Genomic DNA, 14,124 nt, shown 5'->3' with positions numbered 1-14,124 from the left:
ATTCAGCCCCGAAGATTTATGGCTTTTGGAGTGCTTTAATTGCACAATATTCCCGATTAAATCAGAGCAAGGAGCAGGTGAAGTGCTGCCCCCGTGCCTCCTCCACCAGCAGCATCCACCGGAATGGAAAAAAAGGAAGAAAACACTCAGGTTCACTCTGGCATTCTTTGGAATGGTAAAAAAAAAGGAAGAAAACACTCAGGTTCACTCTGGCATTCTTTGGAATGGTAAAAAAAAAGGAAGAAAACACTCAGGTTCACTCTGGCATTCTTTGGAATGGTAAAAAAAAAGGAAGAAAACACTCAGGTTCACTCTGGCATTCTTTGGAATGGTAAAAAAAAAAGGAAGAAAACACTCAGGTTCACTCTGGCATTGTTTCAGGCAAGAATGATTTGGTGGGAAGGGAGCTTGAAGATCATTTTATCCCAGCCTTGCCATGGGCAGGGACACCTCCCACTGTCCCAGGGATCCAGGGGTAGACACAGCTTCAATCTGTGCTTACAGGGAACAATTCCTAATTCCCAATATCCCGTCCATCACTGCCCTCTGGCAGTGGGAAGCCATTCCCCTCCTCACCAAAGCCCCTCTCCAGAATTTCTGCCACTTCTCCCTTCCTGTTCCCATACTGGCACCCAGATGGCAAAATCTGACCTTTTTCTCCAAGGATTCCCAAATAAACCATTTAAAACCCCACCCAGGCTAAGGAGTCTGAGCATTCCCAAACAGCTCTGGGGAGTTGGGATCAAACCCAGCCCAGGTGGAGCCATCTCAGCCAGCAAAGGAGGCACCAGGTCACCTTTGGCACCGGGATAAACACACAGCTCTGTGCCCAGAGCCATCCCACATCCCAAATCCCTCTGGTGCACTCAGGATGGCACCAGCTTCTGAAGGATTTTCAGCGTTCAAGGCAGTGGAATTTTTGAACCTGCCTGAAAAGCTGAAGTTCCTTCATTCTCCACCCAAACCTGAACAAGCTCCACACAATGTTCACACTCCTGAACGAGCTGGGGTTGGGATAAAGAAATAAACACAAAATATCCTCCAGATGTTCCATTTATCCTCCTCATTCCCATAAAGAGGCAGCAATCCTCCCTCCCCTGGCCAGAGGAAAAGCAGCTCCTTCATATCAAAGCCTCAGCAGTTAAATATTTATCCAAGTGCCTGTCCCCACTTCCCTGGGTGCCTGAATTTCCAGGCTCGACTCTGACTGATCTATTATTCTCTTTTCCAAGCACAAAGTGGAACTTTTTTATTACAGCTGCAAATTATAAAGCTGGCAAATTCTTTGAAGGGAGTTTGAGCCAAACAGGTTTTTTTTCCCCCCTCCCTCCTCCTCGGGGCTGCAGGAGCAGCACTGGGAGCAGACAGGGGCAGGAAGGAGCTGCCAGAGGTAATTGCCAGGATCCTGGAGCTGGAGCTGTTTCTCATTAAGCCCCTTCTGTTTTCTTGGTTGCCACCGTTACGTTTCTTTGAGGGCCACCCAAGGGCACTGAGGGTGAGCTGGGGCCAGCCAGGGCTGCTGGGCTGGGTCTCCGTCAGATGGAGAAGCTTCCAGAGGGATTCAGCCCCTGACTGGGGCACCCTGAGGGGGTTTCCCATCCCCAGACAACAAGAGCTCAGGCAGGTGGGGCAGATCTGCCCCAGGCTGGACAATCCCGGGATGGTTTGGGAAGGAAGGGACCTTAAAACTTATCCCAGTGCCACCCCTGCCATGGCAGGGACACCCTCCACTGTCCCAGGCTGCTCCCAGCCCTGTCCAGCCTGGCCTTGGGCACTGCCAGGGATCCAGGGGCAGCCCCAGCTGCTCTGGGCACCCTGTGCCAGGGCCTGCCCACCCTGCCAGGGAACAATTCCTAATTCCCAACATCCCATCCAGCCCTGCCCTCTGGCAGTGGGAGCTATTCCCTGTGTCCTGTCCCTCCATGCCTTGTCCCCAGTCCCTCCCCAGCTCTCCTGGAGCCCCTTCAGGCCCTGGCAGGGGCTCTGAGCTCTCCCTGGAGCCTTCTCCTCTCCAGGGGAGCACCCCCAGCTCTCCCAGCCTGGCTCCAGAGCAGAGGGGCTCCAGCCCTTGGAGCACCTCTGGTGCCTCCTCTGCACTCTGAGGAGCACTCCCTGCTTCTGGTTTTCATCCCATTATTGCCAAGGAACCCCCTGGAGCGCTTGGCCCACCCAGCACCTGCTTGGGCCACCACAGAGGGTCAGGGCTGGGATGGCAGGAGGGTCAGGAGAAGCTCCCACCACCCTCTTGAACCACAAAGAAGTGAACAGGGGAGCTGCTCCCCACCTTTCCAGCGGGAAGACAGAGCTGGGAAGAGCTCGGGCAGTGCCAAGACCAGCAGTGGTCAGTGCCCTCCTGGCCAGCACTGCCCACAGCCCCTGCCCTGTGCTGCCCTCCCTCCCAGCTGGAGCGCCAGGAATGCGGTGCCACCTCTGCCAGGATGTTGATCCTTATCTAAATTCATCCTCACGCCCGTCTGGCTTTGAAAGGAGCCTCAACTCCTCATTAAAGGACACGGTGAGAAGTTTCTCCTCTGAGCGCGGTAAAGCTCCAGCGCCTCTGGATGGAATATCAGGGCCGTAATTAACATTAATGACCCTCCTAAGGAGCGCCACAGCCCGGAGCAGCGGGAGCATTCCAGCACGGAGCCAGGCTGGTCCGGGGGCCACTCATCACTGTCACCTCACAGTGTGCAAACCATCCTTTGAGGGGGCTGGACACATTCCAGGAGCTGTGCACAGCTCCACAGTCCGGCAGCAGCAGCGAGATTAATCAGGGGGATGATTTGGAAGCACGGGGAGAGATGCTGCTCGTTTTGCTCTCCAAATTCCCGCACTGCCACACTCTGCCCCTCGCCGAAGTTCCAGGCTGGGCTCTGTTTTCAGGATAAATAACAGCTTGGAGATCATGGAATTAATGGGATCCTCTGAAATCATGGAGTCCACCCATGTCCCCAGGTGCCACATCCACACAGGTCTTAAATCTCCCCAAGGATGGGGGTCCAGCACTGCCCTGGGCAGCTGTGCCAGGGCCTGACCACCCTTTCCAGGAGGAATTATCCCAAAATCCACCCAGCCTGAGGCCGTTCCCTCTCCTCCTGTCCCTGTTCCCTGGGAGCAGAGCCCGATCCCCCCCGGCTGTCCCCTCCTGGCAGGAGCTGTGCAGAGCCACAAGGGCCCCCCTGAGCCTCCTCTTCTCCAGGCTGAGCCCCTTCCCAGCTCCCTCAGCCTCTGCTGGGGCTCCAGCCCCTTCCCAGCTCCGTTCCCTGCCCTGGACACGCTCCAGCCCCTCCAGGTCCTTCTTGTCATGAGGGAGCCAAAAGTGACCCCAGGATCTGAGGTGAGTCCCAGGGGACGGGCACTGCCCTGCTCCTGCTGCCACCCCAGGGCTGGGACACGCCAGGTGCCAGTGCCACCTTGGGAAGATGCTCCATATGGATTATTTCCACACGTTGGGCACGTCCCGCTGCATCCACCTGCTCTGCAAACATCAATCTCCTGCTCATCCCCAGCGCCAGGAGCCCACCTGCCCTTCCAAAGCTGGGGAATGTCAGGAGCTGCCTGGATGCTCTCCTGAATCCTGCCCATGCAGAACATCAAATCATCGATCCACCAGGTGGATGGGAATTGCTACAAGGGGAAACGTCATTATTATCAAGGTTGAGGAGCAGCAGAATTAATGACCCATCAGGGCCGATTTAGGACCAGCTTAAATGATTAAATCTGAGGCACAGTCTAAGCACAGGCTGCTCGGTGGGATGGGGATGGTGGAGAAGACCTCTGCTCCCAGGTTTTTGGAGGTCTAGGATTCAGTTTTTCACCTCTGGACCCTCTGCTCCCAGGTTTTTGGAGGTCTGGGATTCAGTTTTTCACCTCTGTGTCCTCTGCTCCCAGGTTTTTGGAGGTCTGGGATTCAGTTTTCCACCTCTGTGCCCTCTGCTCCCAGGTTTTTGGAGGTCTGGGATTCAGTTTTTCACCTCTGTGCCCTCTGCTCCCAGGTTTTTGGAGGTCTGGGATTCAGTTTTTCACCTCTGGACCCTCTGCTCCCAGGTTTTTGAGGTCTAGGATTCAGTTTTTCACCTCTGTGCCCTCAGCTCCCAGGTTTTTGGAGGTCTGGGATTCAGTTTTTCTCCTCTGGACCTTCTGCTCCCAGGTTTTTGGAGGTCTGGGATTCAGTTTTTCACCTCTGTGCCCTCTGCTCCCAGGTTTTTGGAGGTCTGGGATTCAGTTTTTCACCTCTGGACCTTCTGCTCCCAGGTTTTTGGAGGTCTGGGATTCAGTTTTTCACCTCTGTGCCCTCTGCTCCCAGGTTTTTTGAGGTCTAGGATTCAGTTTTTCACCTCTGGACCCTCTGCTCCCAGGTTTTTGGAGGTCTGGGATTCAGTTTTTCACCTCTGGACCCTCTGCTCCCAGGTTTTTGAGGTCTGGGATTCAGTTTTTCACCTCTCTGCCATGATGGCCCCAGTTGGGCAGTAGACTTGGCCAAGTGCCACAGGAAATATCCCCTTGTCAGGAATTTGTAATGTGGGACAGAGAAAAACACCCCCAGGACAGAAAGTGTCTAAAGTTAAAGTTGGAAATAATTCAAGGAAAAAGGAAAAGAAGAAGCTGGGGATGTGCTCTATCACCAGGTCACATCTGAACTTCACGTCTCACTTCACCCAGCCAGGAAATCCTCATCCCAGTCTGGAAAAATCCCACCAAAAAAACACCTTGCTGCCAAGGGGGCGAAAGGGAAGGAAATGAACCCTCAGCAGGCTTTGAACCAACAGGTTTTTCCACCAGGAAAACACCCACACCCGGTATGTCAGGGCAGCAACACAGGATAAGGAGGATTCATGGAAAATTTAGCCAAAATCCAGCTGCCTTGAGCTGGAGGAGCCTCGTCCCAGCCCAAACCTGACCTAGGTGCACCACAAAAATGCCCCACGCTGTCCAGCAGCTGCTGGAGCTCAGCACATCCCCGGGGCTCAGCCCAGCCGGGTCGTGCTCCGATCCGCCCTCTCCAGCTGCTTCCCAGAGCACGTTCCTGGAGGAACGGAGTCCATGGATCTGGCCAGACAGCAGCGTGGCAAAAGGAGCCACAGCTGGGAGGCAGAGGAGGGCTCGGGCTCAGCTCCCCTTTGCAAGGGCCAGGGATGAAGGGGGGGTCAGGGGATGGGTCTAAGGAGGGGTCCAGGGATGAAGGACAGGCCCAAGGGCAGGCCTAAAGATGAAGGAGGGGTCCAAATATGGGGGAAAGGATGAAGGATCTGTCTAAGGATGGGCCAAAGGACAAAGGATGGGTCTAACGTGGGGTCCCAGGATAAAGGGTGGGTCCAAGAATAGGTCTAAAGGTGAAGGATGGGTCTAAGGATGGGTCTAAGGGTGAAGGGTGGGTCTAAGTACAGGCCAAAGGAACAGTCTAAGTACAGGCCAAAGGATGAAGGATGGCTCAAAGAAGGGAGGGTGGGCCAAAGGATGAAGATGGGGTGGGTCTAATGTGGGGTCCCAGGATGAAAGGTGGGTTCAAGGACAGGTCTAAAGATGAAGGACGGGTCTAAGGATGGGTCCAGACATGAAGAGTGGTTCTAAGTATAAAGGAGAAGCCTAAGTACGGGCCAAAGGATGAAGGATGGGTCTAATGAGGGATCCCAGGATGAGTAAAGGACAGGTCTGAAGATGAAGGATGGGTCTAAGGGCGGGTCCAAGGATGATGGATATGACTAAGTACAAAGAAAAGGTCTAAGTCCAGGTCAGAGGATAAAAGATGGCCAAAGGACAAAGGCCAGGTCTAATGAGGGGTCCAGAGGTGAAGAAGGATGGGTTTAAGGGCAGGTCTAAAGATGAAGGACGGGTCTAAAGATGGGTCCAGGGATGATGGGTGGGTCTAGGCAGAGGTCAAAGGGTAAAGGATGGGCAAAGCAACAAAGAACTGGCCAAAGGCCAGGTCTAAAGAGGGGTCCAAGGATGAAGGATGGGTTCGAAGTCTAAAAATGAAGGACGGGTATAAAGATGGGTCCAAGGATGATGGGTGGGCCTAGGTAGAGGACAAAGGATAAAGGATAAAGGATAAAGGATAAAGGATAAAGGATAAAGGATAAAGGATAAAGGATAGGCCAAAGGCCAGGTCTAAAGAGGAGTCCAAGGATGAAGGATGGGTTCAAGGGGAGGCCCAAAGATGAAAGATAAGGTCTAAGGATGGGTCCAAGGATGATGGGTGGGTCTAGGCAGAGGTCAGAAGACAAAAGATGGGCCAAAGGATGGGTCTAAGGGTAAAGTCCACCACTCCTTCCAAGGGTTAACACACGCCCTTAACGAGCTGGACTTCTGTTCCCCAACTAATGGATTTTTGGGACCTCCCATTCCGAGTTTGTTTCTTTCCTGGCTCCTGGCTGATGGATAATCATTAACTATCCATGAGAGACTCCAATGGCCCGTGGAATTCATGAGGTATTAAATGGGCATTATTTTATCAGCCACTCTCAATGTTTTGTTTCCGTTTGAGGACCATTCCTGAGATGTTTATGGGCTGTGGATTTATGGAAGTCAGGGGATCTTTTCAGGAGTAATGTTCCGTACCTCGGAGTTACGGTCGACAGCTGGAGACTCCATGCAGGAAAATTGGAGGCTGGGAGCTCCAAAAAAAAAAAAATCAGACTTAACCCCTGCCTCAGAAGGTCTTGGCACACAGAAATGATGGATTAAACGCTGGGAATAAGATCCAAAACACAACATTCAAAGGAGTTTATGAGCTGTCATCGGGAATCACGCAGTACACGGTGGCCTTGCTCGGGAGGGGACCCGGTCGCTGCTGCTGCTGTCACAAATAAATGGTGGTGTTTTATTTTCTGTCTGTGCCGAGGTGGAAAAATCCAGGGGGAGCAGCTCCGGAGAACCCTGAGGGCTCCACTCCTTTAATCCCAACCCACAGCTCATGGGGAGAGAGATTTCTCCTTCTGCCAAAGTCGCCCCTGGCTCCCCAGAGCCCCTTTCACCCCATCCTGAGCTGGGGAGGAGATAAAGAGACTTTGGATAAGTGACAGGACACAGGGAATGGCTCCCACTGCCAGAGGGCAGGGATGGATGGGATCTTGGGAATTGGGAATTGTTCCCTGGCAGGGTGGGCAGGCCCTGGCACAGGGTGCCCAGAGCAGCTGGGGCTGCCCCTGGATCCCTGGAATGTCCCAGGCCAGGCTGGACACTGGGGCTTGGAGCAGCCTGGGACAGTGGGAGGTGTCCCTGCCATGGCAGGGGTGGGACAAGAATGGTCCTTAATGTCCCTTCCATCCCAAACCATTCCATAAATGAGCCTGAGGGACACCAACCTCCCTCCTGGGAGGATCTCAGAAGGGTCCTCGCAGAGACCAGGCAGGATGGGGTTAAATCACCACCCCAGATCACTCCAGGAGATCCCACCCAGCACTTGGGATCCCCAGGAGTGTCCTCAAACTCTCCTCTGTCCTTATCCAGCCCGTCCTTCCGTGCTGGAACAGGACACAGGGAACAGAAAGCCCCAATCCAAAGCAACCCAAGGGCCCAGGGGCACAACCAAAACCAGGAGGGGCTGCTCAGGGAAGGTTCCAAATCCTCCTCCAGGGATGAGCTCCTGAGCTCCCTCCTGCTGGAGGCACAGAGGACTCGGACTTCAGGGACGTTGCATACGCGTGGCATAAAAAAACCCCATCCTCAACTTCCATTGCCATAAAATAACAATTAGCTGAGAAGAGCCTGAAAATATTTCAATTTTAATCCACTTTTTATCTGTGCCAGGCATTTTCCACCTCATCCAGGCTAATAAACAGCTTCCACTCCAGCAGGGCTGTGCTGGAAAAAAAGAGGGAAAAAAGAAGAAGCTGCCTCTTTAATGCACTAATTACAATCCCGAAGCACTAATGGGATTAGCAGGCAGGATTTAGTGGTTGTCTCCTGCAAAATCATTAAGTGCCATTAGAGAAAATGAAGTTCCCTGCTTCTCCAAGAGGTTTGCAGGAATCCGGATCCAACCCGGCACAGCAGCCCCTGGAGCACAACGGGGCCCTGTCAATATTGGCTCTTCCCTTGATTAATTCCCTAATCAGGAGTTGAAATTGCCCAGCACCACTGGGAAGAGAGCACTGGAGGCACTGGGAGAACTGGCTGTGGTCAGGGAAAGGAGTCATGGAATGGTTTGGGTTGGAAGGGACCTTAAAGCTCATCCAGGGCCACCCCTGCCATGGCAGGGACACCTCCCACTGTCCCAGGCTGCTCCAAGCCCCAATGTCCAACCTGGCCTGGGACATTCCAGGGACCCAGGGGCAGCCCCAGCTGCTCTGGGCACCCTGTGCCAGGAAGGTGGAGAGCGATGAAGGCAGAGGGGACATCCCTGTGTGACATTTCCATCTGCATGCCCTTCCTTGCTCCTTCCCTTTGCAAGGAATTCCAGGCACCCCCTCCCCACACTGGGGAATCAGTGGCCAGAAGATTCCATGTCAGGGTGACCAGGAGTGCTGGAAGGTGTCCCTGCCCTTGGAATGACATGAGCTTTAACCCCTTCCAGCCCAAACCTCAATTCCTTTGGTCCCTGCCTGACTCCATCCAGCCTTCCCAGCGTCTCCAGCCCTCCCATCCCGGTGCTGCCCGGCAATTTCAGCTCAGGATCATCAGGGGACACCCAGTGACCAACCCTGGGCAAGCTCTGCCCTCGGTGAGACCTTCTCCAGCTGAGGGCACAGCATGGACTGGGGGCTGGAATGCCGAGGAAAGCAGGAGGAGGGAGAGGCTGCTCCTGGGGACCCAACAAAGCAAACACTCCTCCAGTGCCCAAGCACGAGGGGGAGGGTGGCCTTCCAGGAGGCGTTTCCAGCTGAAATGGCTTTGTTCCCAAAAGCTAAAAGCCCTTGGAGACCAAAAATTCCCAGCTCAGGGGAAAAGGAGGGTGGATGATCACCCTCACCTCGAGCAACGACGGCAGCCACAGCCCGGGGACAAGTGACACCGCCATGCCGAGGCCACCAGACACATCTGCCACCCCCAAACCACTCAGATTCCCTCTGCCCAACAAGGAGAGCTCCAGGTCAAGCACCGGGAGCACCTCCGTGGATTTAACCCTTCCCATTCCCAGCTGGAGCTGCCCAAACACCACGGACAGGCCAGAGGGGCTGTGCTGTGCCAGGGCATCCATGCTCCCTCCACAGCCCTCAGAGGACTCTTCCCAGGATTCTGGCACGGCCTTTTTATCCTCCAGAACCCCGACTTTTGGGACGAAAGAGCAGTGTGTCCTGGGATCCTGCTTTGGACCAGCTCCATCCCGATATACCCTCAGGGAGAGGAGAAGATGTCCCAAAGCGGCCACGAGTCCCCTCTGCCACCCCATGCCATGGCAGGAGAAAGGTTTTCCGAGCAGGGCCACGGGAAGGGGAGGAAAGGGCTGGGGAGGGAATGTGGGGATGCCAGGGAATCCTTTCCCTGCGCAGCAGCAGCCTCTGCCGGCAGCGGAGCCGCAGAGCAGGAGCCGCGGGGATGCGGCAGAGCCGGGAGAGCGCGCTCCGAGCACCGCCAGGGATGGGAAGGGATCTCCAGAACACCAACTGGCCTCTCCATGAGGATTCATAAAGCCATCTACCCACTTTCCAGCTGGAAGATGGTTATTCCCATCTCTCTCCGGCGTGCGCTCGCTCCCCCACGCAGTTCTCACGGCCATTCCCGTGCAGCAGCTGGAAAATCCAGCCCTCCCACCGCACATCCCGGCACTGCCAGCCAGCAATCCTGGAGCCCCTGGGTGCTCCCCACCCACCCCAAAACGAGATCCCGGGGGAGCAGAACGCCATCCCACAGCACCCCCGCTCCCCATCCACCCCAAAATGAGACCGCGGGGGAGCAGATCCGACACCATCCCACAGCATCCCCTCTGCGAGGAGCTGCAAAAAGGAATTCCCACGCGAAACCTCCAAACGAGACACGTTATTCAGGGACAAATGTCCTTTTCCCAAGGCGCCGGGAAGAGGTTTACCCCTCCCAACACGCACCGGCACCCGGGCCACCACTTACTTGGGGGTGTGCGCCTCATCCACGCGGTGGCCCAGCTGGAACTCGTGGGATTTGCTCCGGTGCAGCGCCGTGAACCCCGGGATGAGGTGGATCAGCTTCCGCGACGAGGGCGGGGGCGTCCCGGGGGGCTTCAGTTTGTTCCTGCGGCGCACGGGCGGGGTCCCCGGCGGCGTCATGGTGGTGACGATGTTGGGGGTGCGCGGGGGGGTGTGCGCGGCGTGCCGCTGCCGGGGCGACGGCGGCAGGGAGCGGTGGCCGGACTCCAGCGGGGGACACAGCCCCGGGTGGCCCTCCACGGTCAGGCGGTCCACGTGCGTGTACATGGCGCCGTGGGACGAGCCGGCGTGGCAGTGGTGCTGCCCGCACTTGGGCTGGAGCTTGGGGCTCGGGTGCGTCCTGCCCCAGGGTCCCGGCTCCGCGGGGCAGCCGGGGCTGTTCTCCTTGCCCGGCTCCGTGCTCGGCCACTGGATGGTCCAGTCCTGCTTGGAGAGGCTCCCGCCTGGAGGGGGACAGAGACACGGCCATGCGGTGGGACACAGGGTGGCAGCTCCCTGCTCAGCCCTGCAGGGGTTAAAGGTCCCATCCCTGGGAGTGTTTATGGGCTGGATGGGGCTGGGAGCAGCCTGGCTGAGCGGAAAGTGTCCTTGGCCATGGAATGGGATGATCCTAAAGGTGCCTTCCAACCCAACTATTGCATGATTGATTCAGTGCTGGCACTGCCTCCCAGCAAGAGGCTTCTCTGTGTTACAGAATCTTGGAATGGTTTGGGTGGGAAGGGACCTTAAGGATCATCTCATCCCTGCCATGGCAGGGACACCTCCCACTGTCCCAGGCTGCTCCCAGCCCCAGTGTCCAGCCTGGCCTTGGACACTGCCAGGGATCCAGGGGCAGCCCCAGCTGCTCTGGGCACCCTGTGCCAGGGCCTGCCACCCTGCCAGGGAACAATTCCCCATTCCCAAGATCCCATCCATCCCTGCCCTCTGGCAGTGGAAGCCATTCCCTGGGTCCTGTCCCTCCATCCCTTGTCTCCAGTCCCTCTCCAGCTCTCCTGGAGCCCCTTCAGGCCCTGGCAGGGGCTCTGAGCTCTCCCTGGAGCCTTCTCCTCTCCAGCTGAGCACCCCCAGCTCTCCCAGCCTGGCTCCCGAGCAGAGGGATGGGTGGCCTGAAGACCACAGAGATTCCCACAGGATCATCCAGTGGCACCCCTGCCATGGCAGGGACACCTTCCACTGTCCCAGGCTGCTCCCAGCCCCAGTGTCCAGCCTGGCCTTGGGCACTGCCGGGATCCAGGGGCAGCCCCAGCTGCTCTGGAGATCCCATTGTGGAGCCTCACCACCCCAGGAAAGGGATTTTCCAGGGGTGGAGGTGTCCCCACGTGTCCCCAACATCCCCAGCTCCCACTGCCACCCCAAAGGTTGGCACTGGGATGGTGACACCCCAGGCTGATGCCCCATCTCACCCCCCATAATGAGGAGGCTGTAATTAACAGAGGCTCCTCTCCACTCTCATTATCCAGCAGCACCAGGAGCCAAGCAGCACCTTCGGAGCACCCCAGGGATGATCCAGGTGGAATCTGGTCCTTGATCCCAGCTCAAGGCCCCCACCAAGGAAACCCCAAATCTCCTCCTTTTCCAAATCTCCTCCTTCCCCTCCCTGGCTGGGCTGGGAATTGGATCCTCCCCCCTTGATCCGGCCTTTTCATGGGAATTTCCAGTTCCAGCTCCAGGGGAAAAGGAAAGGCTTGGGAAATGAAAGGTTTGGGTTGAGAAAAAGCTTCTCAAGGGGTGGAGGATGGGGCATGAGGAGTTTGCTGGAGTCATTTTCTCAGAGGAGAACATCAAAATAAATTTTTTGAAAGGCCAAAATAACTGTAAAATATGAAAAATTTAACAGGAAAAAATTCCTGAATGATTGTAATATATATTTTTTTAAAAATAAAGAATTTTTGAATAACTGTAAAATATTTAAAACATGTATGAACAAAAGAATAGAAAATCATTAAAAATCTTAAAAATTAAAATGAATTCACTAGAATGAATAAAAAATGAAAGTAAACAAAATAATATTAATTAAATTTTTAGAAATTAAAATAAATTAATTAAAATAAAATATAATTAAAATAATAATGAAAAGGTTTAAAATTAACTGGAAATAAAAATACATCAAAATAAATAAAGTAAAAATCATAATTAAAAACTCCAAAAAATAAAACAAATTAATTAGAATTATTAAGAAGTACAAATAAATGAAAAGTAAGAAGAAAAAATATTGTAAATCAAAATTAATTAGAACAAATAAGAAATTAAAATAAATAAACACTATCAATGCTTAAAAATAAAATAATTCATTAGAAAGTTGAATAAATAAAAATAAATTAAACTAAAAATAAGAATAATAAAAATATTTGCAAAAAAGAAATCTGATTGCTCCTTAATACCTCCTTGTTTTGTTTAGATCCCAAATATTATACATTATAATATAGTATTTAATAATATATTTAATATAGGTTATTTATTCATTCTAATATATTCTATTATTATATACATTATTTATTTATTATATATTATTAATATTATTTATTATATATATTATTTAAGAATAATATATATAATATAATTCTTATTATATAAGAATAATCTAGATATAACATGTAATACATAATTATATTATATATTTAAGAATATATAATACAATTATATATGGACACATATATTTTATATATAATATAATATAATATAATATAATATACTATAATATAATATAATATAATATGTATTATATTATATTATATTATATTATATTATATTATATTATATTATTTATTATACAATTATATATATAATATAATCATATTTATTTAAATTTTTTTTTTTTTTGGCTATCAGCCACAGCCCCCCCCAGTCCCACGGGCCGCCTCTCCTGTCCCTGTGGATGGGAGCATTTGGCTTCATTAATCCCCTCAGATCCCTCCCTCCGCCCCATTTCATCAGGGAAACTTTTCCCAAACCGCTCCATTAAAAACTGACAGGAAAACAAGCTCCTGGGAAGGGGAGGCAGCGCTGGGATACAGCTCATGGATCCAGAGATGGAAAAATTCCACCTGTCCCAAACGGCACAGAGCGAGGTTTGCTTTGTTTTCCTAAAAAGCAAAAGCTGGCAATAATTCCCAGGGGAGCCGGCGAGGCAGCCCTGCAGCCCAGCTGCTCCTCGGGACGCTCCAGCGCTCCTCCCTTCCCAAAAGCTGCTCCAAACTGGAGATTTTGGGATGCCCAGGGTGTTTTGGGAAGCAGCACCCACAGCAGCCTCTGGAATGGGCTCTGGAACCCCCGGCGTGGCAGCACGGGGGTATCAGGGAGGCCAACCCTTCCCTCCCGTCCAGCAAACCGGGATTTTCCTGCTTTTCCCTCACTGCTCCCGACCCTGCCTGACCCCGTGCTGTCCCCAAGCCACCCTCAGCCTTCCCAGGGCTCATCAATATTCTGTTCCAGCTCGTTTGTCCCGGTGGGACGCTTAAAAACCTGCGCACATCCCCCAGCAGTCACAGCCCATCAACTCCTCCAGCCGCGGCTCCGCTCGGGTTTCAAACTGAATTAATCCCGAGATCAAACCCCACTGCCAAGGATCCCAGGAAAACCCAACCCAGCCTTGTTAACACCACCGAGCAGGGGGTTAGCGTGGATTTGCCACGCTCTGATTTGTGGGATGCCCCAGGGTTTTCCCTGCTGCCCCCAGGACGCTCGTGTGGGAAGCAGCTCCTTTTCCAAGCCCATCCCGGCCAAATCCATCTCCATGAAACAGCCTCCAGCTCCCCGCCCAGGCTGGGCCGGCCTGGGAAATTAGAGGCTTCTAATTAACGACTCAATAAATGAAGATGGATGGGAAAGGTTAATCCTGAACCTCATTCCTGCTTTATGAATACAAATCTCGGCGTCTCGGAATCGGCCGCTGCGGCTCCTGCCAAGGAATTCCAGCATTTAAGGAGGATGCAACTTGTTATTAATTACATTTTTAGGATGAGGACAACGTGTTGATTCGCAGGGAGATAAAATGCAGCTAAAACACAGATTAAAAGGCGTTTCTGAGGCAGCTGGTGCCTCTGGGGCTCCTCTGGGGGCGCTG

General features: G+C 53.0%; 1 protein-coding gene across 1 annotated transcript in view; it reads right to left on the bottom strand.

Annotated features, from left to right (window-relative positions):
* Positions 1-11,471, bottom strand: part of KSR2 (kinase suppressor of ras 2) — a 66,245-nt gene extending 54,774 nt beyond the window's left edge. The window contains exons 1-2 of the mRNA XM_038152864.1: positions 11,465-11,471; positions 10,006-10,504 (exon numbers count right to left, since the gene is read on the bottom strand). Of these exons, the coding sequence (XP_038008792.1) occupies positions 10,006-10,504; positions 11,465-11,471 (506 nt within the window). The remainder of the gene's footprint in view (positions 1-10,005; positions 10,505-11,464) is intronic.
* Between the last annotated feature and the right edge of the window lie 2,653 nt (positions 11,472-14,124).

The sequence above is a fragment of the Motacilla alba genome, chromosome 15 (genome assembly GCF_015832195.1).
Source record: "Motacilla alba alba isolate MOTALB_02 chromosome 15, Motacilla_alba_V1.0_pri, whole genome shotgun sequence".
NCBI lineage: Eukaryota > Metazoa > Chordata > Aves > Passeriformes > Motacillidae > Motacilla > Motacilla alba.
The sequence above is the reverse complement of the archived record's forward strand: the minus strand, read 5'-3'. Positions and strand labels throughout refer to the sequence as shown.